Source organism: Macaca nemestrina, chromosome 16, assembly GCF_043159975.1.
Source record: "Macaca nemestrina isolate mMacNem1 chromosome 16, mMacNem.hap1, whole genome shotgun sequence".
NCBI lineage: Eukaryota > Metazoa > Chordata > Mammalia > Primates > Cercopithecidae > Macaca > Macaca nemestrina.
Genome location: NC_092140.1, coordinates 34,094,482 through 34,122,474, shown reverse-complemented (window position 1 = coordinate 34,122,474; position 27,993 = coordinate 34,094,482). Strand labels below are relative to the sequence as shown.

The 27,993-nt window shown below is 39.1% G+C and overlaps 1 protein-coding gene and 1 long non-coding RNA gene across 5 annotated transcripts in view; one reads left to right on the top strand and one right to left on the bottom strand.

The window, feature by feature from the left end:
* The window catches only part of LOC105481708 (uncharacterized), a 59,539-nt gene extending 32,689 nt beyond the window's left edge, over positions 1-26,850 (bottom strand). The window contains exons 1-2 of one of the 3 annotated variants that reach the window (XR_011614715.1): positions 26,676-26,850; positions 25,504-25,680 (exon numbers count right to left, since the gene is read on the bottom strand). This is a non-coding gene — a long non-coding RNA (uncharacterized lncRNA). The other 2 variants (XR_011614714.1, XR_987137.2) reach the window with 2 other exon arrangements.
* Positions 26,851-26,891: 41 nt separating this feature from the next.
* LOC105481709 (Nedd4 family interacting protein 2) overlaps positions 26,892-27,993 on the top strand; it is a 70,538-nt gene continuing 69,436 nt past the window's right edge. The window contains exon 1 of one of the 2 annotated variants that reach the window (XM_011741418.2): positions 26,892-27,262. In XM_011741418.2, coding sequence (XP_011739720.1) covers positions 26,942-27,262 — 321 coding nt within the window. In that variant the 5' untranslated portion in view covers positions 26,892-26,941. The remainder of the gene's footprint in view (positions 27,263-27,993) is intronic. The other variant, XR_011614713.1, reaches the window with a different exon arrangement.

Sequence of the window (27,993 nt, the reverse complement as noted above, 5' to 3'; positions counted from 1 at the left end):
TATGGAATTTAACAAGAATGTGGTTCTTCTTGTAGCCCTAGGAATTTAGAAATCTGCCATGCCAGCGGGGCCCTGAATCTTCCACCCATAGGTATCTTTCATTTCCTTAACCTTAGAGTTCATCTTAGTTGATAAAGGGGCATCTATTTTGGTCTCTCAGATTACTGTTGAAAATACTTTCCTCTGGGGAATGAGACGGAATTGGGCAAGGGATTACAGGACTACCATAATTTTAAAATTGTTATTACAGTACTTCACTAAGAGTTCTCTTTCTCTCAGACACACATCCCTCTGAATTAAGACTTTGACTATGCAAGTGTGTCTTGACAAGAGAGAAAACCAAGAATACAGACTAATTTCTACTTTTATTTAATTGAGTTTATGGACTTCATTGACTTGTCAGATGAGAGAGTTAATTCCAATACATCGTAAGCTCTCTGAAACAGAGCTTGTTGCGTTCAGGTTGGAATAGGACTGGGTTAGGGATGTTGGGGTGCTTTCAGTGGAAAATCACAAGCCAGAGTGCCTGAAGTGGGAAGCAGAAGCATATAACCAGACTTACCACTAGTCCAAAGAGTGTCCTTGTGCAAATTCGGAAAAAAAAAAAAAAAAAAAAGAAAAACAAACAACAAAAAACACCCTTTCTCAAGACATTTTACTGCCATCAGCCAGAACATCACGGTGATAAATACCAAAATTCAATGAAGACAATGGGTATGAACAGCTCTCCCCAGAATCCAGCATTGCGTAATCTTGCAAAACTTTATGCAATAGTCCTGCCTATAACTAAAGCTGGGGATAGGATTGATGAGGGTTGTGAGGGCCCTGAAGAAAACTTTCCCTATCTCATAATTTACTTAAGATTATTAAAGTAGAATTTTAGGGATATTCAATAGATTTTTTTTTTTTTTTTTACTTTTCCTATGGTGCTGAGGTAGATGTTAGTGACATAAGAAATATTTCCTAACCATTCTCTCCCCTAAACCAGGAGCTACAAAGATGGGACACATGTCTTATTCATTTCTACATAATCAGTTTCTACTAACAAGTAAGGCTCATTAAAAATACTCAACAACATTTTCACAAATGAATGGCTGATCTATTAAACATTGTAAAATGTGCTTTGCTTTCTGTCATTGAAAATGTTATTCTTTCCATCTCTGAGAAGTTAAGAGCCAGGGCTCTTCTGGAACCTTGTCTGGGTTTGAGTTCAACACCACCACCTCCTAGTGCTATAGCCTTGAGCAAGTTACTCCTAAGCTCAGTTTTCTCATATGAAAGATGAACTAAATACAGTATCTACTTTATGGAGTTATTGTGATCATTAAATAAGACAACCTTTAGAAAGTATGTCAGAGGTTGGCACACAGTAAACACTCAATAAGCTTTACTGTTATTACTAAACCAAGCAATACTCATCTTTTTAAATTTACCATTAATAGCTGTGTCAGTTGGAACTTACATTGGTAGCTAGTAACAAACAACAAAAATAACGTGATCTTTAACTGTTTTTGTCTCAAGTAAAAGAAATTTGAGGGTTAATGGATCTGTACCCCATAGGGTAGTACCATACTTATCAGAGACCCAGTCTCTTCTTATATTCCTACTGTGTAATTTGTAGCGTGCTTCTATCTTTAAGGTTTTCTCATGGTCCAAAGTGGTTGCTGGAGCTCCAGCCACCATGGTTGAGTTCCAGGCAAGAAGCAAGGGAAAAGGACAAAAGTATAAAAGAGTTTGTGCAATCTGGCTATGCTTCTCTTAAGAAGCCTTTCTGGAAGTTTCGTGTTCAGCTGCCATGGAGGCTGTGAAAAGGAGTAGTTCAGCTGATCATATAGAAGAAGAGAATCAATATTGGTTTGACAGCTTGTCTCTTTCATAACTGTAAATTAGGACTCTAACATTGTCATCACAATAATGGTTTAATTGATCAAAGCATGGCTCCAAAATTAAGTTATCTTCAGTTTTTCCCCTGTGAAAGATATGCCGAAGCCAGTAGAATGCAGATTTTCTTAAAGTTTGTTTGTATGAGGGTAATTAACCTCAAGGTACAAAACTAAGATTTTTGAGTTCTGAAAGTAAAACAGGTGGCCAGTCATTTATGTTTTGCATTTAGTACACAAATATGTACATATATATATATATTTTGTCATTCTGTAAGTTGAAGGATCATAGGATATCTCCAAATTGAGACAATATATATAAGGGATGAAGCCAGCCTATATGTGAGGATCAACTCTTTCCTTGATCTAATCATTTAAAAATTACATCACTAATAATTAGCCTAGAAAAAATATGATCTGATAATTAACACACTTTTCTCATGAGAATGTTCTAAGGACTAGAATGTGATATAGAATGAAATATGAAAAATGTACCTTTTCCTTTGCAACATCTTACATTTCACATAAAAGAAGTCATGAAGATGAGGTGTTTTTGGAGAGAAATATTATAATTCTTGTGAGAATTAAAGCTTAATGATAAACACAGAGATATGGGCTGGAAGGACCCCAGCATGGTCAAGGCAGACTGGGATAGAAAATGCTGATTTCTGGGGTCAGAGGTGAAGGTGGATGTCTTGGGAAATGAGACAGAAGTAGGAGGAGAGATGCAGCTCAGCTTTTGTGATCTAATCAGTACTGCTTGGGTTTGTTGCCATGTTATGAGTGTGTGCTCATGGCCCTGTCTGCTAGCAGTGAATCATGCTTGCAAATAAATAAACATTAATAAACGAAGATGATTTGCATAGTAAATTCCAACTTTAAGTATTAAGTCATAATCCTCACATCTGATTTTTCAAGTTCTCGTATAAAGTTGCCAGATAAAATACAGCATGCCCAGTTAAATTTGAATTTCAAATAACTAAGGAATTTTTTTTAGTTTATGTCTGCAATATTGCATAGGACATACTTATACTAAAAAAATTATTCATTGTTTATCTGAAATTCAAATTTAGCTGGTGAACTGAATTTTTATTTGCTGAATTGGGTGAACTTACATGAAGAAAATCACACAATTGTGCCTACTGGTACCATGACTAATATAAAGTTCCTTAACTCAGCAGGACATTACCTCACCTTTTTGTTTTTTTTATAAGACACAGAGATCTTGCTATGTTGCTCCAGCTGGACTCAAGCTCTTGGCCGCAAGAGATCCTTCCTGCCTCAGACTCTGGAGTAGCTGGGACTATATACGTGTGCCACTCTGCTGGCTTAGTAATATAACTTTTCTCTGTCTTTTATGAGCCCCCTCTCATCTTCTCCATGACCTTTATAGTTTTCTCAAACATCTTAGCTTTCTCAGAAAAGGGAAAAAGGGAAGCAGGGACAGCTTAGATAGAATTCCCTCAGACTGTTCCCTATCCCTCCCTCCTCAAATGTCCGTGTCTGTTTTCCTATCCTTGAGTCATTCCTTCTTGTCTCAGATCTGAGGTCCTCTTCCTGTTGAAAATCTTTCCCCTGGGCCAGGCGCAGTGGCTCACGCCTCTAATCCCAGCACTTTGGGAGGCTGAGGCAGGTGGATCACCTGAGGTCAGGAGTTCAAGACCAGCCTAACCAACATGGTGAAACCCCATCTCTACTAAAAATACAAAAAAGTAGACGGTCGTGGTGGTGGGCACCTGTAATCCCAGCTACTTGGGAGGCTGAGGCAGGAGAATCGCTTGAACTCAGGAGGCGGAGGTTGCAGTGAAAGGAGACTGTGCCATTGTACTCCAGCCTGGGTGACAAGAGCCAAACTCCATCGAAAGAGAGAGAGATAGAGCGCGCGCGACAGCGAGAGTGAGAGAGAGAGAGAGAGAGAGAGAGAGAGAGAGAGAGAGAGAGAGAGAAAATCTTTCCACTGCATGGATTCCAGAAACTTAGCAACTCAGGGATATAGCTTCATCTCCAACTTCTCACTCCCTTCTGCTTCTTTTTCTTTGGCACATGAACAATCCAGGCTCTTTGATGTTTAACCAAAGGTCCTCTTGGCTTTCTGTCACTCTTTCCCCTTTTCTTGGACACTCAAGCTCTTTGAGAAGCAGTCTGCACTGGTGGGTCCCAAACCTGACTAATCATCAGCATTACCTGGGAAATTTATTTAAACTATTTGTTCAAGGTCCTTCTCCAGACCTACTAAATCCTAGGGAAGGACCCTCCTATGCCTAGCCAGTTCTACCTCCTCAATCCCTTTGGGCTCTGTCTCTGCCTTTGAGTGCCCACTGGCTCTGCTTTGGCTCAGGCAAGCATGACTCCTGCTGGGGATACTGTAGCTCTCTTTCAGTTGCCCTACCATGCCTTACATGCCTCTACTCTCCTGCAACACACTTCCAACTGATCCTCAATTTGAACGTCATAAATTCATACATCTTGTCACATTCCTAATTTGAGTCCTTAAAGGATTTCTCTTTGCCTTCAGGATACAATCCAAATTCCTTGGCATGCCAAGCAGAGCTCCTATTTATGCCACTCCTAACTGTGCACCCCAATCATTCATCACTCCCCACTCCCCAAGAATACTTAATCACCTGCAATTTCTCCAGGCACTGCACCTTCTCGCTCCTCAGGTTTTACTTGTGCAACGTCAAAGCTGCTTCTACTTGGAAAACCTTTAGTCCACCTCTTAACCCCGCTCTTCCTTATCCTTTAAGACACAGGAATTACTCATATGCCTGTCTGCCCTTACTACCAATAGTGAGCTCCTTGAGAACAGACAAGGTATCCGATTCATTTTCGTGGCCCTCACTGTATACCACAAGGTCATAATATTTAATAGACTGTTGTAGCTGCTCGTTAAAAGAAAGGATGCCCAGATGAACCATTTAATGATTAAATTAAAAAATATTTAAGGCAGGGGGTAGTGGCTCACACCTGTAATCCCGGTACTTTGGGAGGCTGAGGCGGCAGATCACGAGGTCAAGAGATTGAGACCATCCTGGCCAACATGGTGAAACCCTGTCTCTACTAAAGATACAAATATCAGCTGGGCTGGTGGTGCATGTCTGTAGTCCCAGCTACTTGGGAGGCTGAGGTAGGAGGATCGCTTGATCTCAGGAGGCGGAGGTTGCAGTGAGCCGAGATGGCACGGCTGCATTCCAGCCTGGTAACAGAGCCAGACTCTGTCAAAAAAAAAAAAAATATATATATATACACACACATACACACACACACACACATATACATATACATATACATATATACACACACACACATATATTTAAAAGTCAACAAGTTATATCTGAGGGAAGAAGTGTTGGAATGTAAATTAAAATTTCTAAAGGCAACTGAAACTTAGGGCATAGATTTAGAAGTGGATAGAATTTCAAAGTTCATATAATCAATTTTACAAATGCCAGCACTTTTAAAAAAATTAAAATATAAAATGTAATTCAGGGCTGGGCGCGGTGGCTCACACCTATAATCCCAGCACTTTGGGAAGCTGAGGCAGGCGGATCGTCTGAGGTCAGGAGTTCGAAATTATTTTGGTCAACATGGTGAAACCCTGTTTCTACTGAAAAACCAAAAATTATCCAGGCACAGCGGGGGACACCTGTAATCCCAGCTATTCGGGAGGGTGAGGCAAGAGAATCGCTTGAACCCGAGAGGCAGAGGCTGCAGTGAGCCAAGACTGCACCACTGCACTCCAGCCTGGGCGACAGAGTGAGGCCCTGTCTCAAAACTAAAACAAAACAAAACAAAACAAAACACAAAAAACAAAAACACGTAACTCAGGTTTACACATACATCTCATTAAAACCAACTGGAAGTGTATTTAACTGTTTCCTGTTTTGTTTTGTACCCTTGGCTCTCTCACGTTTCCTTTGTTTATCTTCCTCTTCCCTGTAAAGTCCTACAATGGCTACCAAATTTTCCTTTTTTTTTTTCTTTTTGAGATGGAGTCTCACTCTGTTGCCCAGGCTGGAGTGCAGTGGCACGATCTTGGCTCACTGCAACCTTGGCCTCCCGGGTTCAAGCAATTCTTTGGCTCAGCCTCCTGAGTAGCTAAAATTACAGGTGCCTGCCACCACACCCAGCTAATTTTTGTATTTTTAGTAGAGATGGGGTTTCACAATCTTGGCCAGGCTGGACTTGAACTCCTGACCTTGTGATCCACCCAACTTGGCCTCCCAAAGTGCTGGGATTACAGGTGTGAGCCACCGTGCCTGGCCTTAAATTTTACTTTAAGTTCTGGGATACATGTGCAGAACGTGCAGGTTTGTTACATAGGTATACATGTGGCATGGTGGTTTGCTGCACCTATCAACCCATCATCTAGGTTTTAAGTCCCACATGCATTAGGTATTTGTCCTAATTCTCTCCCAATACTTGCCCCCTACCCTGCGACAGAACCTGGTGTGTGATGTTCCCCTCCCTGTGTCCATGTGATCTCATTGTTCAACTCCCACTTATGAGTGAGAACATGTGATGTTTGTTTTTCTGTTCCTTTGTTAGTTTGCTGAAATCCAGCTTCATCCATGTCCCTGCAAAAGACATGAACTCATTCCTTTTTATGGCTGCATAGTATTCCATGGTGTATATGTGCCACATTTTCTTTATCCAGTCTATCATTGATGGACATTTGGGTTGGTCCCAAGTCTTTGCTATTGTGAATAGTGCCGCAGTAAACATACCTGTGCATGTATCTTTATAATAGCATGACTTATCATCCTTTGGGTATATACCCAGTAATGGGATGAGTGGGTCAAATGGTATTCCTGGTTCTAGATCCTTGAGAAATTGCCACTCTGTCTTCCACAATGGTTGAACTAATTTACACTCCCACCAACAGTATAAAAGTGTTCCTATTTCTCCACAGCCTCTCCAGCATCTGTTGTTTCCTGACTTTAATAATCACCATTCTGATTGGTGTGAGATGGTATCTCATTGTGGTTTTGATTTGCCTTTCTTTAATGACCAGTGATGATGAACTTTTTTCATGTTTGTTGGCCGCATAAATGTCATATTTTGAGAAGTGTCTGTTCATATCCTTCAGCCACTTTTTGATGGGTTTTTTTCCTGTAAATTTGTTTAAGTTCCTTACAGATTCTGGATATTAGACCTTTGTCAAATGGGTAGATTGCAAAAATTTTCTCCCATTCTGTAGGTTGCCTGTTCACTTTGATGATAGTTTCTTTTGCTGTGCAGAAACTCTTTAATTAGATCCCATTTGTCAATTTTGGCTTTTGTTGCAATTGCTTTTGGTGTTTTAGTCATGAAGTAGTTGCCCATGCCTATGTCCTGAATGGTACTGTCTAGGTTTTCTTCTAGGGTTTTTATGGTTTTGGGTTTTACATGGAAGCCTCTAATATATCTTGAGTTAATTTTTGTATAAGGTGTAAGAAAGGGGTCCAGTCAGTCTTCTGCTTATGACTAGCCAGTTTTCCCAGCACCATTTATTAAATAGGGAATCCTTTCCCCATTGCTTGTTTTTGTAAGGTTTGTCAAAGATCAGATGGTTGTATATGTGTAGTGTTATTTCTGAGGTCTCTGTTCTGTTCCATTGGTCTATATCTCTGTTTTGGTACCAGTATCCTGGCTTGTAGATTATAAAATCTTGAAGCAAAAATGATGTAAATAATATTATCTTTCTTCAAGGTATATAGGGATCACTTGTGTATGGTGTATGTATGTTGGATTTGCAAGCACATGTGCAAAATATGTATTAATCTATCTTGTATCATTCTTTATGCACAAGATTTGTCTTCTGTTGCAAATAGGATAATATTATTTTTCCCTCCAATTTTTTTTACTGTGGTAATACACATAACACAAAATTTACCATTTTAACTGTTTTTAAGTGTAGAATTCAGTAGTATTAGGTACATTCATATTATTGTACAACTGTCATCACCATCCATCTCCAGAACTCTTTCCATCTTGCAAAACAGAAACTCTACCCATTAAATAATAACCCCCATTTTCCCCATCCTACCGTCCCTGGCATCCACCCTTCTACTTTCTGTCTCTATGATTTTTACTACTCTAAGTACCTCATATAGGTGGAATCATTTGTCTGCGATTGAATTATTTCACTTATCATCATGTCCTCAGTGTTCATCCATCTTGTAGCATGTGACAGAATTTCCTTCTGAGTAATAATGTTCTTTTTTTTTTTTTTTTTTTTTTTTTTTTAGACGGAGTCTCGCTCTGTCGCCTAGGCTGGAGTGCAGTGGCCGGATCTCAGCTCACTGCAAGCTCCGCCTCCCGGGTTCACGCCATTCTCCTGCCTCAGCCTCCTGAGTAGCTGGGACTACAGGCGCCCACCACCTCGCCCGGCTAGTTTTTTGTATTTTTTTAGTAGAGACGGGGTTTCACCGTGTTAGCCAGGATGGTCTCGATCTCCCGACCTCGTGATCCGCCCGTCTCGGCCTCCCAAAGTGCTGGGATTACAGGCTTGAGCCACCGCGCCCGGCCTGAGTAATAATGTTCTAAGTATATACCACGTTTTGCTTATTCATTCATCCATGAAAGACACTTGGTTTTCTTTCATGTTTTAGCTATTTTGAATAATGCTACTATGAACATGGGTGTACAAATATCTCTTCTAGACCCTGTGTTCATTTTTGGGGGCTATATACCCAGAAATTATTAATAAATTGCTAGATTATATGGTAATTCTATTACCATATTAGTTTTTTAGAAATGGCCATACTATTTTCCACAATGGCTATACCATTTTACATTCCCACCAACAATGTACAAGCGTTCCAATTTCTCCAAATCCCCATTAATACTTGTTATTTTTTTTTTTTCAGTTGTTATCCTAATGGGTGTGAGGGGGTGACTTGTTTTTATTACTAGGATTATTTAACCTAAATTGATTAATTGGATAGCTTAAAGTACTTTTGTTTCTACTGAAAATATTTTAGTTTGCTTCTGAAGCATTTTGTTGTTATTAGCAAATGATAGATAAAACATACTGCTTTCATTTCCTGAATACTGATCTATAGCGTTTCTTTTTTTTCCCCTTCAACTTGTAAGTTCCGGATCTATAGTGTTTCTAACATCAGATGATCAGTGACCTTAAATTGATGACATAATCACAGGTACTTCCCAACCTTGAAATTTTGTGGTAAAGTCAAAAAAACTAAGTGTTTTTGTTTTTAAAAAAGGTCACATTTAATGACTATATATTTGATAATATTAAGAATTACTGTTTAGACTTTTTTTCAAGCTATGATCATGGATATTGTGATTATGTTTAAAAATGTTCTTATATTTTAGTTGTATGTGCTGTCTTAGTTTGGGCTGTGTAACAAAGTACCATAGACTGTGTGGTTTAAATCAGCAGTCTCCAACCTTTTTGGCACCAGGGACCAGTTTTGTAGAAGACAATGTTTTCACAGAGAGTGGCGGGTGAGGAGATAGTTGGGGATGAAACTGTTCCACCTCAGATCATCCCGGTATTAGATGCTCATAAGGAGTGTGGAACCTAGATTTCTTGCATGCGCAGTTCACAATAGGGTTCGTGCTCCTATGAAAATCCAATGGAGCTCAGGCGGTAATGCTCGCTTGCCCACCGCTCACCTCAGGCTGTGTGGCTCAGTTCCTAACAGGCCATGGACCAGTACCAGTCTGTGGCCTAGGGTTTGAGGACTCCTGGTTTAAACAACAGATATTTATTTCTCACAGTTCCAGAGGCTGGAAATACAAAAATCAGACTGCCAAAATGTTTGGGTTCTGGTGAGGACACTCTTCCTGGTTCCAGACTTTTCATTATATTATTACATGGCAGAAAGAAAGCAAGAGAGCTGTCTAGGGTCCCTTTTATAAGGGCACTAATCCATTCATGAGAGTTCCGCCAGGACCTAATCACCTCCCAAAGGTCTCATTTCCTAATATCATCACACTGGGTGTTAGGATATCAACATATGAATTTTGGGGAGGAACAACTATTCAGACCACAACACATACTAAAATGTTTACAGACAAAATTATATCATGTCTTAGATTTGCTTCAAAACAATACAGTAGAGGATAGGTGGTGAGAAGAGGGAGGTTATAGATGAAACAAGATTGGTAATCAGTTGATAATCATTGAAACTGAGTGATAGATTCATGGAGGTTTATTATACTGGTCTCTCTACTTCTGAGCAAATTATAATCTTTTTTTAAAACTTTATTTTATTTTTTTATTTTTTTGAGACGGAGTCTCACTCTGTTGACCAGGCTTGAGTGCAGTGGCACAATATCAGCTCACTGCAAGCTCCACCTCCTGGGTTCAAGTGATTTTCCTGCCTCAGCCTCTTGAGTAGCTGGGGCAAATTATGATTTTTAATTTTAAAGACTTTTTTTTAAAAAAAAGCTGTATTAAATCCACTTAATTTTTAAGTATTTGAAAAGATTACATTGGTAAGTATATTGAGAGTTGTTTTTCCCTTAATGCAGAAAAGAAAAATGTAAAATAAGATCTGTATATTATACTCACATATTGCTTTTCTCATATTTTATTCTTACCATAGATGATTGATTATTCTCAAATGATATTAAGCTTGGCTCATACTAGAAACAATGTTTTTCTCTTCTCTCCCTCTGTCTCTCCCTCTCTTCCTTCCTTCCATCCCCAGGATAGACTTGAACTCTGGGCTTAAACAATCCTCTTGCCTCTGCCTCCCAAGTAGCTGGGACTGCTGGTGTGCACCATCATGCCTAGCTAGAAACAATTTTTAATGTCTAAATATTGCATAATGAGTTGCACAAAATTGTGACAAAAACACACTGCTCTTGAATTGACGCATAATCCAAGCATGCCACTCTCTGGCTACAGACATAGTGCAGTTCTGTACAACGTAACTTCCTGCAATGATGGAAATTTACTATATCTGCTCTGTCTAATATGGTAGCCACTAATCACATATGGCTATTAAACTGACTAGTGCAACCAAGTGGCTAACACAACTGTTGAGTGGTTAATGCAACTGGGAAATTAACATTTAAATCTACTGATTATCATTTATATGTTTAAGCACTTTCCTTTAGAAGATTTGACAAATTATGTTTTTTGTTTGTTTGTTTGTTTGTTTTGAGACAGAATTTCACTCTTCTTGCCCAGGCTGGAGTGCAATGGCGCAATCTCGGCTCACTGCAACTTTCACCTCCTGGGTTCAAGCGATTCTCCTGCCTCAGTTTCCTGAGTAGCTGGGATTACAGGCATGTGCCACCACATCCAGCTAATTTTGTATTTTTAGTAGACAGGGTTTCTCCATGTTGGTTAGGCTGGTCTCGAACTCCCAACCTCAGGTGATTCACCCACCTCAACCTCCCAAAGTGCTGGGATTTATAGGTGTGAGCCACCACACCCGGCCTTGACAAATTATGTTTTTCAGTTAAGATATACATCCTTTGACAAGTGGAAAATAAAATAAAAAGGTTAGTCCATAAATGAAAAAAATCAGGGATTAGTAGTTATACTACTTGACATCAAATACTTTCTTGATGTTAAAACTTAAACTGAAAAAGCATTACAAATAAGTTATCTATAAACAACTGTATTAGTTTGAAGAGCTTCCATAAGAAAACACCACAGACTGGGTGGTTTAAGCAACATAAATCTATTTCTTACAGTTCTGGAGGCTAGAAGTACAAGATCCAGTTGCGATTAGCATTGGTGATCTGATAAGGCCTCTCTTCCTGGCTTGTAGATGACCATCTTTTCGCTGTGTCCTAATATGGCCTTTCTTCTGTGCATGCATGCAGAAAGAGAGATCTCTGGTGTCTCTTCCTTATCCCATAAAGACAACAATCTTATCAGATTAGCGCCCCATCCTTGTGACCTCACTTAAACTTAATTGCCTTGCTTAAAGGCCCTATCCTCGAATACAGTCACTCAGGGGTTAAGGTTTCAACACATGAATTTTAAGGGGATACAATTCAGTCCACAACAATAACGATATAGATTTTAAGTGCAGTTAGTTCATTATTAATCTACCTTCTTTTAAGATTTCATTATTTACATGTTAAACCAAGGATTTTAAATAGCTAATGATAAGTTAACATTTATAGAATGCTTACCATATGTGAGGCACTATTCTAAGTATTTTATATGTTTTAACACATTAACCCCATACCAACCCTAAAAGCTAGGTATACCATTAACATTCTCATTTTTCAACGAAGAATCTGAGACATAGAGAAGTAGTAACTTCCTCAAGTTTATGCTAGCAACTGGTGGAAGTCAGAATTTGAACCCAGAAATTTGTTTCAATCCTTTCTTTAATTTCTTTGCTATACTATTGCTCTTGAAATAATTTGCTTAGAGAAGGATTAAGAGAGAATGATTAAGTACTTGTTAAAAATGTGTTCACAAATTTTCTCATCACTTTGGAAAAATCCCATGTAGGTAATTATATTATAAAGTTAAGTGAAAAAAGGATACAAAATTGAATATAGAGAATTGTTCATTATGTTTAATCTCCCCCTACCCTCAAAAAACTATGCTTAGAAAAAAAGACCTGAAATAAATCTGTTGTCTACCTTTTGTATGTTCAAAATTTCTTTTATCAGAAAAGTGTTTATTATAAAACTTTAGTTATTAAAATTATGAAGAATATTTAGAAGTTATTTATGGTTGTATTAATAACCAAAGTTAGAGGCAATCTAAATCTAGTTTGTTGTAAAAGTTCATTAAAAATCCAGCTGAAAAGATTTGGCCATTTATTTTCCCAGATGTTTACCCTGATAATTAGAGTAGTTTTAGTTGAGTCTAAAGATGCTTTTATTTATAATGAATTATTAAGTCTATATTCTTAAAGGTATGATTTTATTTTTCAGATAAACAAAGTAAAACAGTTATCCCCAAAGACAAATCATTGGTACTCCTTAAATTGAATTTTTTGACTTGACTTTTCTGAGGTTACCAAATAGATTGTGGGTAGAAAAGAAAGCTCATGTTTTACAAATGATTCCTGTCTTCCTTCACTGATTTCAATATTTTACAAGCTAAAAACATCTTCAGGACATGCCACATATACACAACCTAAGATGACTTTTAATAAAGCAAGAGACACATTGCATACCTTAGTCTGGACTCCTGAGATGTCTGGAACTGACTTGAATTGTCTTCTCTTGCCAGGAGTCATGTTTCTAGCTGCTAATTGTTGGATACCTACTATTTGCAGGGTTTATTCTAGGTATCTCATTATTTTATTAAATCCTCACTCCAGTCCAGTGAGGTAGATATTTTCACTTCCATTTTACAATGAGGAAATTAAGATACAAAGCGAAAATTCAACTTGGCCAGGGCCAGCTGCTGTGTAAGTAACAGAACCAACTTTAAAATTCAGCTCTGCCAAGGGCAGTAGTTATGAAGATTAAATAAAATAACTCAGGTAGAAACAACCCAATGTTCATTCGTGGATGAATGGATAAAGGGAATGTGGTTTATAATGCAAGTGTATATTATTTAACCAAATAATTCTTACACTTAATACAACATGGAATGAAATTCTGACACATACTACAAACAAAAAGCAATAGGATTTTGACATATACTATAACATGGAAGAACCCCAAAGACATTATGCTAAATGAAATAAGCCAGACACAAAAGGACAGATATTGCTTGCTTCCAGTTATGTAAGGTAACTAGAAGTGTGACAGTCATAAAGACTGAAAGTAGAAAGGTGGTTGCCAGAGGTTGGAAGGAGATGGGAATGGGGAGCTAATGTTTAATGGGTACACAGTTTCATTTTGGGATGATAAAAAAGTTCTGGAGATGTGGTGGTGGTGGCCGTGGTGGCATAACAATGTGAATGTACTTAATGTCACTAAAATGTACATTTAAACATAGTTAAAATCATAAATGTTATGTTATTTATATTTTTTCAGAGTAAAACAGTCACCCATGAAGTCTCTTCAGTAGAGTTCTAGCTCATTATAGAACCAACATATGGTTGAGGATCACAAGAGACTATTTGTAATAATAAATAAAAGGAGGTCATTAATGAGGTACCATTTAAGTGGTCAGACCTATTGACATTTAGAGAAAAATCAGGGAAAAATTTAGAGAACTGTACTTACACTTAGAGAAAATCAGAGAAAAATTTGTGGAGAACTGTCAGAAGTTTTCTAAACCTCGTTTGCAAAGTATGATACTTTTTTTAAACCTCCTGAAATACTCCTTTCTTGAAATTAAAAATTCTTAAGAAATGACACAGCATCTTATGGTTATTTCTACCTAGCAATGGAAGGGAAACTTCAACCAAGTTTAGTCAACAAATCAATAATGAGGCCTTTATCAGGGGAACCCCACCCCCGATATTCAGCGTGGGTTCTTTTCTATTTCCCTAAGCGCTGGCTGGTCTGAGAAATAAAGGGAAAGAGTACAAAAGAGAGAAATTTTAAAGCTGGGTGTCCAGGGGAGACATCACATATTGGCAGGTTCCGTGATGCTCCCTGAGCCGTAAAACCAGCAAGTTTTTATTAGCAATTTTCAAAAGGGGAGGGAGTGTACGAATAGGGTGTGGGTCACAGAGATCTCATGCTTCACAAGGTAATAAAATATCACAAAGCAAATGGAGGCATGGCCAGATCACAGGACCACAGGATGGGGTGAAATTAACATTGCTAATGAAGGTTTGGGCACGTATTGTCATTGATAACATCTTATCAGGAGACAGGGTTTGAGAGCAGACAACCGGTCTGACCAAAATTTATTAGGGGGGAATTTCCTCATCCTAATAAGCCTGGGAGCACTACAGGAGACCAGGGCTTATTTCATCCCTTTGTCTTTGACTGTAAAAGACAGCCATCCCCAAAGCAGCCATTTCAGAGGCCTACCCTCAAGGGCCATTCTCTTTCTCAGGGATGTTCCTTGCTGAGAAAAACAATTCTGCGATATTTCTCCTATTTGCCTTTGAAAGAAGAGAAATATGGCTCTGTTCCACCTGGCTTACCGGCAGTCAGAGTTTAAGGTTATCTCCCTTGTTCCCTGAACATTGTTGTCATCCTGTTCTTTTGTCAAGGTGCCCAGATTTCATATTGTTCAAACACACATGCTCTACAAACAATTTGTGCAGTTAATGCAATCATCACAGGGTCCTGAGGCGACATACATCTTCCTCAGCTTATGAAGATGACAGGATTAAGAGATTAAAGACAGGCATAGGAAATCACAAGGGTATTGACTGGGGAGGTGATAAGTGTCCATGAAATCTTCACAATTTATGTTCAGAGATTGCAGTAAAGACAGGCATAAGAAATTACAAAAGTATTAATTTGGGGAGCTAATAAATGTCCATGAAATCTTCACAAATTTACGTTCTTCTGCCATGGCTTCAGCCAGTCCCTTCATTTGGGGTCCCTGACTTCCCACAACAGGGTTTATTCTATGCAGGTCTTATGTTAGATATTGAAAGTGGAAACATCCAATCCTCTGCAGCCAGAGCTGGACGGCAGGGGAAGCAAGCCCAGATAAAAAATTATAAAGAAACGAGGTGAGCAGGCAAAACTGATAAAGTGTTCTGAAGGGAACATCAAAAGAAAGAGACAGATAGTCACTGGGATGTTCACATGGACAAACACACTCCCTGAAACTAAAGGTCAAATACAGAACCGACAAAATAAAACAAAACTTCAAAGAGACCATCTGCTGATGGACAGTTCTGTACCAATTTATTCCTCCTCTCCCTATTTTGTAGTATGATTTTTCCTCTTCTACCTTGGGCATTTTCAACACAGGCATAGAGAAAGAGGCAGAAAGTGAGGCAAATCGACCACATCTGACCATCCGCCTGAAGCCTGGTTCCTAAAGCCAAGAAGAATGAAAAGGGACGTCAATATCTCTACCTCCATTTCTATATCTAACAAGGGACCCATTTCCAGAAAAATAATGTGTTGCTGCAAATCCAAGAAAAAAAGTAGGAGACTCAATACAAAAATAGACAAATAAATAGGTCGGCAAAGATGACCTCCAGATGGTCAAGAAGCATATAAAGAAGAGTTTAACAGTCACTGGAAAATCCAAATTAAAATAACCAGATACAACTATAGTCTCATCAGAATAGCTAAAATAAGAAACAGAGACAATACAAAATGTTTGTGAAGCTGTGGCTCACCTGGAATTCCCACACATTGATGATGGGAGGAAAAACTGGAATAACCATTTTACAAAACCATTTAGCAGCATCTACTATAGCTGAATATACACACATGTGTCTGTGTGTGTGTATATATATACACACTATATTCATTTGCAGGAATATACTCATCAGAAATTGCGCATATATTCACCACAACGTGTACAAGAGTATTCTTAGCAGTATTGTTTGTAATAGCTCTCTTATGGATTGAACTGTGTCCCCCTCCACCCTCCAAATTCATAGGTTAAAGTCCTGGCCTGAGAATGTGATCTTGTTTGGAAATGGTGTTGTTGCAGGTTTTATTAGTTAAGATGAAGCCATACAGGAGAAGTGTAGGTCCCTAATCCACTATACTGGTGACCTTATAAATTGAGAAAATTTGGATATAGAAATGTACATAGAGAAAATGCCATATCAAGATGAAGACAGAGGTCAGGGTGATACTTTTACAAGCCAAGGAATACCAAAGATTGCCAGCAAACCACCAGAAACTATGGGAGAGGCATGGAACATATTTTTCCTTACATCCCTTCAAAGGAATCAACCCTTCTGACACCTTGATCTTGAACTTCTAGCCTCCAGAACTATGAGACAATACATTTCTGTTGCTTAAGCCACTTGGTTTGTGGTGCTTTGTAACAGCAGCCCTAGGAAACTAATGCAAGACCCCAAACAGAAACAACTCAAATGCTCACCAGTCATATTTATTTAGTAAAACAGGTAAATAAATAGTGTATTTACACAATGAAGTACTGTGCAGCAACAAATATGAATCAACTATAACTACACCCAACAATATGAATAAATCTTACAAACATGAAGAAAATGAATCAGACTCAAAAGGATACATATAGTATGATGCTATGTACATAAAGTTGAAAAACAGTAGAAACTAATTTATGGTGTTACAAGTCAGGATGATGGTTACCCTTTGCACAAAGGTAGAGGCAAGAAGTGTACTGGGGTCTTTTGAGGTTCTGGAAATATTTTGTCTCTTAATGTGGGTGCTGGTTTCATGGGTTTGTTCAGTTGATGGAAAAATCATCAAGGTGTACAAGTATATTAAAGTATACATAAGGTGTATACTTTCCTGTATTGATGTATATTGTGATAAAACGTTGTTAAAGTAAAAAATAATAATAATAATAAGCCAGCAAATCTTCCTTCTCTAGTTGTGACCTTTGTTAAAATTTCTTAAGATTCTAAGACTCAGTTTCCTGCTATGTGAAATGGTAATAACAATAGTACTTATTCTGTATGTTTGTTGTGAGTCGATACAATGAAGTTGTGACTTAATACATATGAAGCACTTAGCAAAATGCTAGCAGCATTCAATAAATGTAAGCTATTATTGCCATAATTATTATGATCGACAAACATATAATAGTTTCACTTCTGGATAAACAACTAGTGACATATTTTCCATGGTTGCACACACTGGAATCTATGAATTTTGTGACGAGTCATTATGTAAGGTAAAAGCTCAGACACATAGCCTAGAAAAAATATGGAGCTAAGTTGGGAGACGTAACCGACTTGTCTGTTCTATTAGATAGCCTCTATCCTCCCTGAATTACAATTTTTACTCCACATTTTAAGTGCAAAATATTTTAAAATTTTTCTTTTTTTCTTCTTTGGGAGCCACTGGAAAATGAAAGAAAAGAAAAGCACCTCTAGGAATTATAAGCCTTTATATTTGTATGGTTATATTTTCACTTGAGCCTCACAACAACCAGACAGGGATGGAATTAATATTCTGATATTAAAGATGAGCAAACCAGCTCAACAGGTTAAGTAACTTATCTGGGGTCAACTTGCTAATATACAGCAGAGTTGGGACCAAGGCTATTACAAAATTATTTGGATAATTCAGGAAGTGAAGGAAGGAGATGCTTTGTTTTTGTTGTTTTTGAGACAAGGTCTTGCTCTGTTACCTTGGTTGGGGTGCAGTGACGTGATCATAGCTCACTGCAACCTCTAACTCCTGGGCTCAAGGGATCCTCCTGCCTCAAGTTCCCAAGCAGATGGCACCACAGGTACATACCACTGCACCTAATTTTTTTATTCATCTATTTTTTGTAGTGACAGAGGCTTCACTTTGTTGCTGAGGCTGGTCTCTGGGTCTTGCTCTGTTAACCAGGCTGGAGTGCAGTGGTGTGATCATAGCTCACCTCAACCTCTAACTCCTAAGCTCAAGTGATCCCTTTGCCTCAGCCTCCTAAAAGTGCTGGGATTACAAGTGTGAGCCCAGCTGGGAGGAGAATAATGCAAGGTGAATAGTAAGAGAATATCTGCTTGAGCAATGATGTCCAATAAACTTTCTGTGATGATGCAAATGTTCTATATTTGCTCTGTCCCATATGGTAACCACTAGACACATGTGGTGACTGAGCACTTGAAATGTGGCCAGTATGACTGAAGAACTGAATGTTTAATATTTTAACATTTATATTTAAGTGATCATACGTGGCTAGTGGCTACTATATTGGACAGTGTAGCTGTATTGTTTCAGGAATCATGGTAAAGTTCCATGGTCAAAATTTGGAGGCTGGACCAAGTGACGTAGGCTCCCACATACTTTACGTGTTTAGGTTCTCTTTTATCCCAACCTCACATAAATGGAAATGTATGTGTGGAGTTGGGATTCTTTGGTTTTTAAGCTTGAATACATACAACTAATGTTAGGTACTCATCGTATTTTCAATGATTATTTGTGGAGGACACTTTTTATTGTACTTTTAAAAGTTGATGTTTTACTTGTTTTAAAGCGTCAACCCCTGAGAGGATTCACAACTATCTTAGAATTTATCCTTTTTGGTGACAATACAATGCCTGCAATGTTTCTTCCAAAAGCATTTTTGACACGTTGAGTTTATAATGTATTTGAGTTCTTTTAATTTTGATTTTTATTAGTGCTGTTTTGGAGGGCTATTTCTAGTTGGATGAGGTAGGAATGGTCAACGGACTATTTTGGCTTGTTCTATTAGTTACCACATTTGAATCAAGCTGGAAATGGCATGGTAGTTGCTTCCTAGATATCACTCTGAGGCTGCATTTACCTCTCTAAGGCTCAGGTTCCATATCTTCAAAATTAAGCTTTGGGGTGGGTGATCTCAAAGTTATAGGGTAAATAAAGGCTAAAGTTTTATTGTTCTATGAAAACATGCATTTTCTCTCTTTTCTAGACAATTGAGTTCTAAAGAATGTACAGGGACTACAGGGAGCCACATCATCTGTCTCATTTAGACAAAAAAATTTTGATTTTCTAGTACATGTGCTGTATTTGTGTGTGTGTGTGTGTGTGTGTGTGTGTGTGTATGTGTGGTTTTGTAACATTTATGCTTTTTTAATTATACTTTAAGTTCTAGGGTACACATGTGCAATGTGCTGGTTTGTTACATAGGTATACATGTGCCATGGTGGTTTGCTGCGCCCATCAACTTGTCATCCACATTAGGTATTTCTCCTAATGCTATCCCTCCTCCTGTCCCCCATCCCCTGACAGGCCTCAGTGTGTGATGTTCCCCGCCCTGTGTCTATGTGTTCTCATTATTCAACTCCCACCTATGAGTGAGAACATGAGTGTTTGGTTTTCTGTCCTTGTGATAGTTTGCTTAGACTGATGGTTTCCAGCTTCATCCATGTCTCTGCAAAGGACATGAACTCATCTTTTTTATGGCTGCATAGTATTCCATGGTGTGTATGTGCCACATTTTCTTAATCCAGTCTATCATTGATGGACATGTGGGTTGGTTCCAAGTCTTTGCTATTGTAAATAGTGCTGCAATAAACTTAAGTGTGCATGTGTCTTTATAGTAGCATGATTTATACTCCTTTGGGTATATACCCAGTAATGGGATCTCTGGGTCGAATGGTATTTCTAGTTCTAGATCTTTGAGGAATTGCCACTGTGTCTTCCACAATGGTTGAACTAATTTACACTCCCACCAACAGTGTAAAAACGTTCCTATGTCTCCACAGCCTCTCCAGCATCTGTTGTTTCCTGACTTTTTAATGATCACCATTCTAACTGGTGTGAGATCATATCTCATCGTGGTTTTGATTTGCACTTCTCTAATGACCAGTGATGATGAGCAGTTTTTCATATGTCTGTCGGCTGCATAAATGTCATCTTTTGAGAAGTGTCTGTTCATATCCTTTGCCCACTTTTTGATGGTATTGTTTGTTTTTTTCTTGTAAATTTGTTTAAGTTTTTGTAGATTCTGGATATTAGCCCTTTGTCAGATGGGTAGATTGCAAAAATTTTCTCCCATTCTGTAGGTTGCCTGTTTACTCTGATGATAGTTTCTTTTGCTGTGCAGAAACTCTTTAGTTTAATTAGATCTGATTTGTCTATTTTGGCTTTTGTTGTCATTGCCTTTGGTGTTTTAGTTATGAAGTCTTTGCCCATGCCTATGTCCTGAATGGAATTGCCTAGCTTTTCTTCTAGGGTTTTTAGGGTGTTAGGTCTTACATTTAAGGACCTCTTCAAGAAGAACTACAAACCACTGCTCAACAAAATAAAAGAGGACACAAACAAATGGAATAACATTCCATCCTCATGGATAGGAAGAAAGGTAATTACAGATTCAATGCCATCCCCATTAAGCTACCAATGACTTTCTTCATAGAATTGGAAAAAACTACTTTTTTGGTTCCATATGAACCAAAAAACAGCCCGCACAGCCAAGAAAATCCTAAGCAAAAAGAACAAAGCTGGAGGCATCACGCTACCTGACTTCAAACTATTCTACAAGGCTCCAGTAACCAAAACAGCATGGTATTGGTACCAACATAGATATATAGACCAATGGAACAGAACAGAAGCCTCAGAAATAACACCACACATCTACAATCATCTGATCTTTGACAAACCTGACAAAAACAAGCAAGGGGAAAGGATTGCCTATTTAATAAATGGTGCTGGGAAAACTGGCTAGCCATACGTAGAAAGCTGAAACTGGATCCCTTCCTTATATTGTATACAAAAATTAACTCAAGATGAATTAAAGACTTAAATGTATGCTTTTTTTTTTAAAAAGTCAGTATCTGGAATTGCACTTGGTGTCTTCACCTTCACTGGGGAAATCATGACAGATTTCTCAATAATCATCTTCATAAACAGAATTTATAGGTATTTCATGAAAATTTCACATATAATTGATAGGTGAAGTGAAATGCAATATAAATATTTTATTTTTTCTAGGATATACCTGCCAGATACAAAAGGAACTTCCTTTTTTTCCCCAAACATTATCTTGGCTTACTTTGGCTTTGTCAGGCCAGTAGTTTTTTCCCCTATTTGAATGTTAAAGCCAGGAAATTGGTATAATTTTCTTCGTAGTTCTAGAAAGGCAGCATCTGGTAAGTTATTCCATCTGATTATCATTGTCATTTTATTCTTCAGATATTTAGTGACCTTTATCATCAGGACTGAAATCAGGCAACCTTCTTCTATGTTGATCTTATTGTTGTGTCATAATATGTTGCTAATGGTGAGGCAGTGTACTGACATTAGACTGTGTTAAACAAATGAGGCCTGGTTTCTGTTATGAAATAAAAAGAGCAAATGCACATTAACATGTTAAGAAGATCTGGGTGCATAGCACACATTTCTCTTTCCTAATATTTTGCACATACAGACACACACACATACCACAGACACAGACACACACACACACAGTATTTGTCTTCTTATACAATAATCACATTAGCCAGTTAAGGGACACCTGTCATAACAGCCCTATGCTCAGTGACTGTGCTGCTCTTCTATGGCTTACAGAGTAAAAAGGAGATAACATCATAGAAAGTCCTGCTTTAGTATGGTCAAAGAACAGCATTCCATACCCAAGGTAAAGCAAAGATTATTTTAACAACTTATGAGTTATTCCAAATTCAAATATGAATTCCCCAAAGCAACATGGCTACTGATTTGCTCACATTTGTTGCCTGTTAACAAATAAAGGAAAAATGAAAATGCTAAATAAAAATATTGTTAGGACTGAGATGTAGCTTATCAGAATTCAGATCTTTTCCAAGTGTTTACTGGTGATGCCATCATATATAACTATATGTATTATATAAAGCTGATAGGAAAACTTAAATTTAGGAAATTCATTTAAATTTCTAAGCTAACTCTGTGGTACTTCCTTCCTTTCTCCTGTTCCTTCCTCTACTTTTATCTTTATTATATAGATACTATATTAGTTTGTTGTATTTACATAAACAGGGAATGTCAGTTCTCTGTATCAACTTGGCTAGATTGTAGCCCTAATTATTCAAACACTGACATACGCATTGTGGTGATTTAATAGATGTAATTAAAGTCTTGAATCAGTTGACTTTAAGTAAAGAAGATTATCCTCAATAATCTGGGTGGGTCTGATTGAGTCAGTTAAATGTACTTAAGAGCAGAACTGAGGATTCCCTCAGGAAGAAGAAATTCTGCCTGTAGACAGCAGCTTCAACTCCAACCCTAGAGTTACAGGGGTCTGCCCTGTGGATTCTGGACTTGCTGGACCAGCCCACAGAACTGTAAGCCAATTCCCTGCAATAAATCTTTTAAGGTATGTCTTCTACTGACTCTGTTTCTCTAGTTGAATCCTGACTGATAAAAAGTTTTATTTCAGATTCTTCCAACATACTGGAGGAGAATAAAGAGAGGAAAAACAAGTAGATACTTGATTTTAAAATTGCTCACTTAGATATCCTCTCTAAAATTATAGAGCTGAACAGATGACAGGAATCTCAGAACCAGTTAAATAAGAAACACTATGTGAAGCTGAACTGAGGTTCAAGCCTACAAACTGATTAAAATATATATATACACACACACACATTATAAAAGTTTCAGAGATAAAACTGGAGTCATTATTGTGTTAATTTTCATTTATATATGAAAAGCAATAGTTTCTTATATTTTCTAAAATACACTTTAGAATTTAATGTCCAGAAAATGATTGCTAGTGAATTTTCATTAGGTAGAGATAGAAATTTTCAGATAATACAATTTTACCTCTTTCTAGTCATTCTACAGGTAATTATACAAAAACCATACATATTCCAAATGTGATTCATTACTAAGATCTGTGATCACACTAACCATCAATAGCTACTTTGAGTAGTTCTATGTGGTAAAGGAAATGATAAGAAACTAAAAATCAGTGAAGTAGTAAGGAAAATTTGGAACATCGCCTCCCCGTGATTTAGGCCTGTGTAGATGGCTTTCTGTAGGCAATGGCATGTCTTATTGCTCTTTAACTGGTGGGAATCCCAACAAAGAATCCTGGCATTTGGGTGTGCAGCTCAATATATCTGATGGTATAAGAAGGAGGATGATGAATGTTAAGTTGCTAGTTTACCTCTAGAGGGAATGACCCTGCTTCTGGGAAGGTGGGAGGGGTTCCCAATGGGAAGTACGCCCCAGGCAAAGAGATCCCCATGACCTCTATACAGCATCACACTACAGAACAACATCAAAGTCATTCTTAGTAGGAAGGCTTACGGATACATTAAATCCACATGAGAAAATGCTAACAATGTAGAGTCCTGAGGGTTTTTCTGAAGATGAAACACCAACCATGTAGAATGATAGTTGAAATTATCTAACACAATTTTGATAATGCTCCTCTATCACTATACATCTTGGTACTTGTCTTAGTTGGGTTCTCCAGGATGCAGATGCTGATATAAAGTTTTAAGTGCAACAGATTCACTGGGGAGCAACATCTGTGAAAAGAAAAAGGACTGGGCAGGGCGAGCTGTCACAACATGCTGCAGGGCTGGAAAAGTCTCTGCTAGCTTCACAGGGAACTCTGAAGCAAAGTTTGTCCCTTAAAGGGCTTCAGTGTCTAGCAAAAATAGCCAGAGCCTTGTACCACTGCCTTGCTCAGTTAGTGGCTGGGTGCCACCCTGAAAATAGCACCTCCTCAGGTTGAAAGCTGAGGGAGACCCTGACAAAGCAACCAACTGGAAGTTGTCTGACAGCCACATTCCTTCCAGCTGGGCAGAGTGTGCTTTCTTGAAAGGGAATCTGGGCAGCTTATCTCCATGTCTTCTCCAGTACTGCAGAGCGGCACTAGTAAAATGTTGGGTGGCTGTGTGTTTGGAGATGAAAATTGATCAAGCCAGAATGAGAGGTGTTAGTGAAGTGCACTAAAATTCTACAATTCTACTTGAGGTAGCTTCTAGTGCTGCACCACCGCAAATTCCTTAGATAACTAGAGTTGTCACCATAATACCAGAGACTGAAAATATTACTGGATGTTGCTTAAGGTCTGTAAAATGGTAAAGAATATTGTTATTCCCATCGCATCTCAAGTAAGTTTCTCTTAGTGGGACAACTCAGTGCCTCTGCTTGTAATGGTCCATTATAGGTCACACGGGCTTAGTTGTAAAGTGGGCAAAAGCAGCTCAGAATGGCTCTTTTGGGGATGATGAATAAGAATCATTATTTTACATAGATCAAGAAGGTGGGATTTAAAGAAGTCAGATTGGCTCTTTGTGATACATTGCTATCTTTTTATGTCTTCTGCACGTTTCACAGTAGTGGTGGTTAGGAAGAAGAAAGAGACAAGGACTCTTTTTATTAGGTACATTACACTTAATATCAGCTTAATGTAGTGCTTAATATGGTGGAGGCTCTGATGTCTGTCATCATCTACTAGTGATTTGGCATTAGCCAAGTTCATGGAACTCTTTGTGCCTTATTTTCCCTCTTCATCTGTTAACCCAGGAGTGCAATTGTGCCTATATCATGACGTTGTGGTGAGGCTAAAATAATAGATGCATAGTACTGGCTTAGAAAGGGCTCTATACTAGTAAGCTGTTGTTCTACTTCTCCTTCCTGTTTCTCTTCCTCTTTAAAAATACGGTTTCCTGCTGAATTTGTTACTCCACTAGATTAGCAAAATGTTCAGGGAATCTGAGAGGAGGGTAAAATAGAAAGAATCTGTTACTCTATCAGGATTCAAGACGTCTGCTTTTCATCAGGTCTTTGATTTTTACGGTTATGTTCTCAGTGCTGCGTTGGGTGTAAGAAATGGCCGTCTATTTGAGAAACAAATGAACACATGAATGATTAACGAAAACACATATACATATAAAATTAAGTTCTAAATAAATCTTATAGATCGTAAGTGATATAAGGATCTAATTTCAGTCTGCTGACACTGGCTGTTGTTTTGGTCATCGAGAAGCAATACCATTTGGAGTGAAATTGTGAGAGTGAGCGTTTACACCAGTTATACCAATAAAATGGCATATGTTTATTGGCTTAGAAACTAAAATACATTAAGATCAAAACAAGGCAAGTTTAACAATATTTAAGTATGAGATATCATTGCCTCTTATTGTTAGCACAGTAACGCTTTCTACTATTAGACATGTCAAAATGGCACAAATAGGAAGAGTTGATGAATGCTTTAAAAAGAACTACGAGGAAGGCTTACCTTTTCAGTTGTCAATCTCGCAAAGAGTTTTTGGGTTTTTTTGTATCTTGCTATTTTAACCAGTGGATTAGGCTCACCCAGTGGCAGTCTTCATTTCAAGGATGTCCTCTGGACATTCATGAAGGAAATAAAGAAAATGGGGCTCCAGATCCCTTTCCTTCCCTTCAGGGGGCTCCACTGTAAGATCATTTTGGGAAAATGTGGTGTTATCTTAAAAACATAGCTGGGCCACATCAAGCAGCACCATAGTTTTGAGGGTATAGAACGTTGGTCTTCAGGTTAAAAGGCACTTTTCACTGCTCTGTCATACTCTTCTACTTGCTAGAGAAATATGTTTTATGCCGTGTCATGTGTGGTTAACCAGACACTGAGATGCTATTAACAATGCTCCCAAGTGATTCCTTGCTGTTAAATCCATTGGAATTATTATTACCACAAAATAATCCTATCTGATTTCATTACTTTCTTCTAACGTCCTTCCAGTAACCTAGAACTCTAGCGACCTCTTCCTTTGAGAGCTGTCTGGAGAGTCTGTTGGATTTTTAAATCTCTTATTACCAAAAAGTGGAAAAAAATTTTAAAAGTAACCAAAGAGCTGGTGCCTGTAGTCTCAGCTACTCCACAGGCTGAGGCAGGTGGATAGCTTGGGCTGAGGAGTTCGAGGCTGCAGTGAGCCATGATTGTGCCTGAGAACAGCCACTGCACTCGTCTGGGCAATATAGTGAGACCCCGTCTCTAATCATCCCACAGAAGAATTTCAGGGCAGTGGATAACTCTGTAGGATACTACAATGATGAATACCTGCCATTACACATTTGTCGTAACTCGAGGAGTATACAACAACCTGAGTGAACCCCAAGGTAACTATAGACTTTCAGTGATGATGATGTGTCAATTCGGGTTCATCAATTGTAACACATGTACCACTCTAGTGGGGGATGTTGATAATGGCGGGGTTGGGGGTGGGGTTATGCATGCGTAGGAGCAAAGTGTATACGGGATATCTCTGTAACTTCTCAATTTTGCTGTAAACTACAAGTACTCTATATTAGTCTTTTAAAAATCCCTTATCTTACGAATGATTTTTGAATAAGCGTTTTAGCAATGTTCTAGAGATGAATCTCCTCCCCACGTCCTACGCTGGGTGAGTAATACGAGGAAGTGTCGGGTACCCGGGCGACCTGTCCTCAGGTGTTCTAGGAACGCGGCCCCATGCCTTTGTCAGCCTCTGTCTCTGTGTGGTGAGAAGGCGCACTGGCTCGTGCCTGCGCGAGACTCGCGCACATAGAAAAGACCAATCAAGGACGGGTCATTCCCGCCCCCCGCGCGCCTTCTGCGACCGCCCACTCGACAGGTTGACAACCTAGACAGCTCCCCCGGACTTGCCTTACTTTTCCATCTCCTCCCACCTTGCTACACCCTCCCACTGGCGGCGCGGATGGGACGCCGGCGGAGCCAGCGAGTCTGCGCGTGCGGCCCGAGCATGCTCAATAGTGCGCGCGGCGCCCCGGTGCTCCTCCGCGGAACCGCGACCAACGCGGAGGTCTCGGCGGCCGCTGCGGGAGGCACAGGAAGTGAAGAGCTTCCGCCGGGAGACCGCGGCGGCAGGAACGGAGGCGGAAGGGGCCCTGCGGCGACGACGTCGTCGACGGGGGTGGCCGAGGGAGCTGAGCACGGAGAGAACTCCCCCGCTCGGAAGCCGGATCCTGAGCCGGGCAGGATGGATCACCACCAGCCGGGGACGGGGCGCTACCAGGTGGTGAGTTCCCGGCCTCCTGTGCTTCCCGGGACTGCCTCCCGCCGGGGCGTCCCGAGAGTCCCTTTCCTCAGGTTATTCCCAGAGGAAACGCTGTGGCTTTTGTTTTGTTTTCTTTTGGATCTTCTGACTGGAGCTGCTTCACTCGCCTCTCCTGCGCACTCCTGCCTAGGACTGCTTCGAAACCCTTCCCTGTCGCCCCAAGTCTCCTCCTAGCTCCTCACCCGTACCCTTAGCCCCCTTTGAGACACCTCCCTCCGCACACCTTACAACTTGTATCTGTTTTAATTTCTCACTTTATCATTTTCTTATTCTCTGACTCAGTCACTTCTGAGACATTCTAGTCGATTGTCTACTGGAAGTGGGGCTGACTTCACATACCTGCCCGGAAGGTGATCGCCGTCATAAATGGGGTGGGTGGGTGGGTAGGTGGGTGAAGGTGTAAGTACTGTGTAGAGTGGGATTTGGCAAAAATGTGGGTTAGGAATTGTGGAACCGAAGAGAAAGACTAGCCATAGTGCTGATCTTGTCTGCTCGTTAACCTTGTCATTTTTGTCCTTTTCCATTATGTTAGTATTAAAAATGACTGTATTTTTTGTAATCCCCAGTTTTTTGTTTTTGTTTTTTTTTTGTTTGGCTGGAGGGGAAACAGAGGTAGTTTTAGTAGAACAAATTCTAATCTTGTTCGAAAAATTATTTTTCGTTAAATACAAGGTTTTCCAGCTTAACTGTGT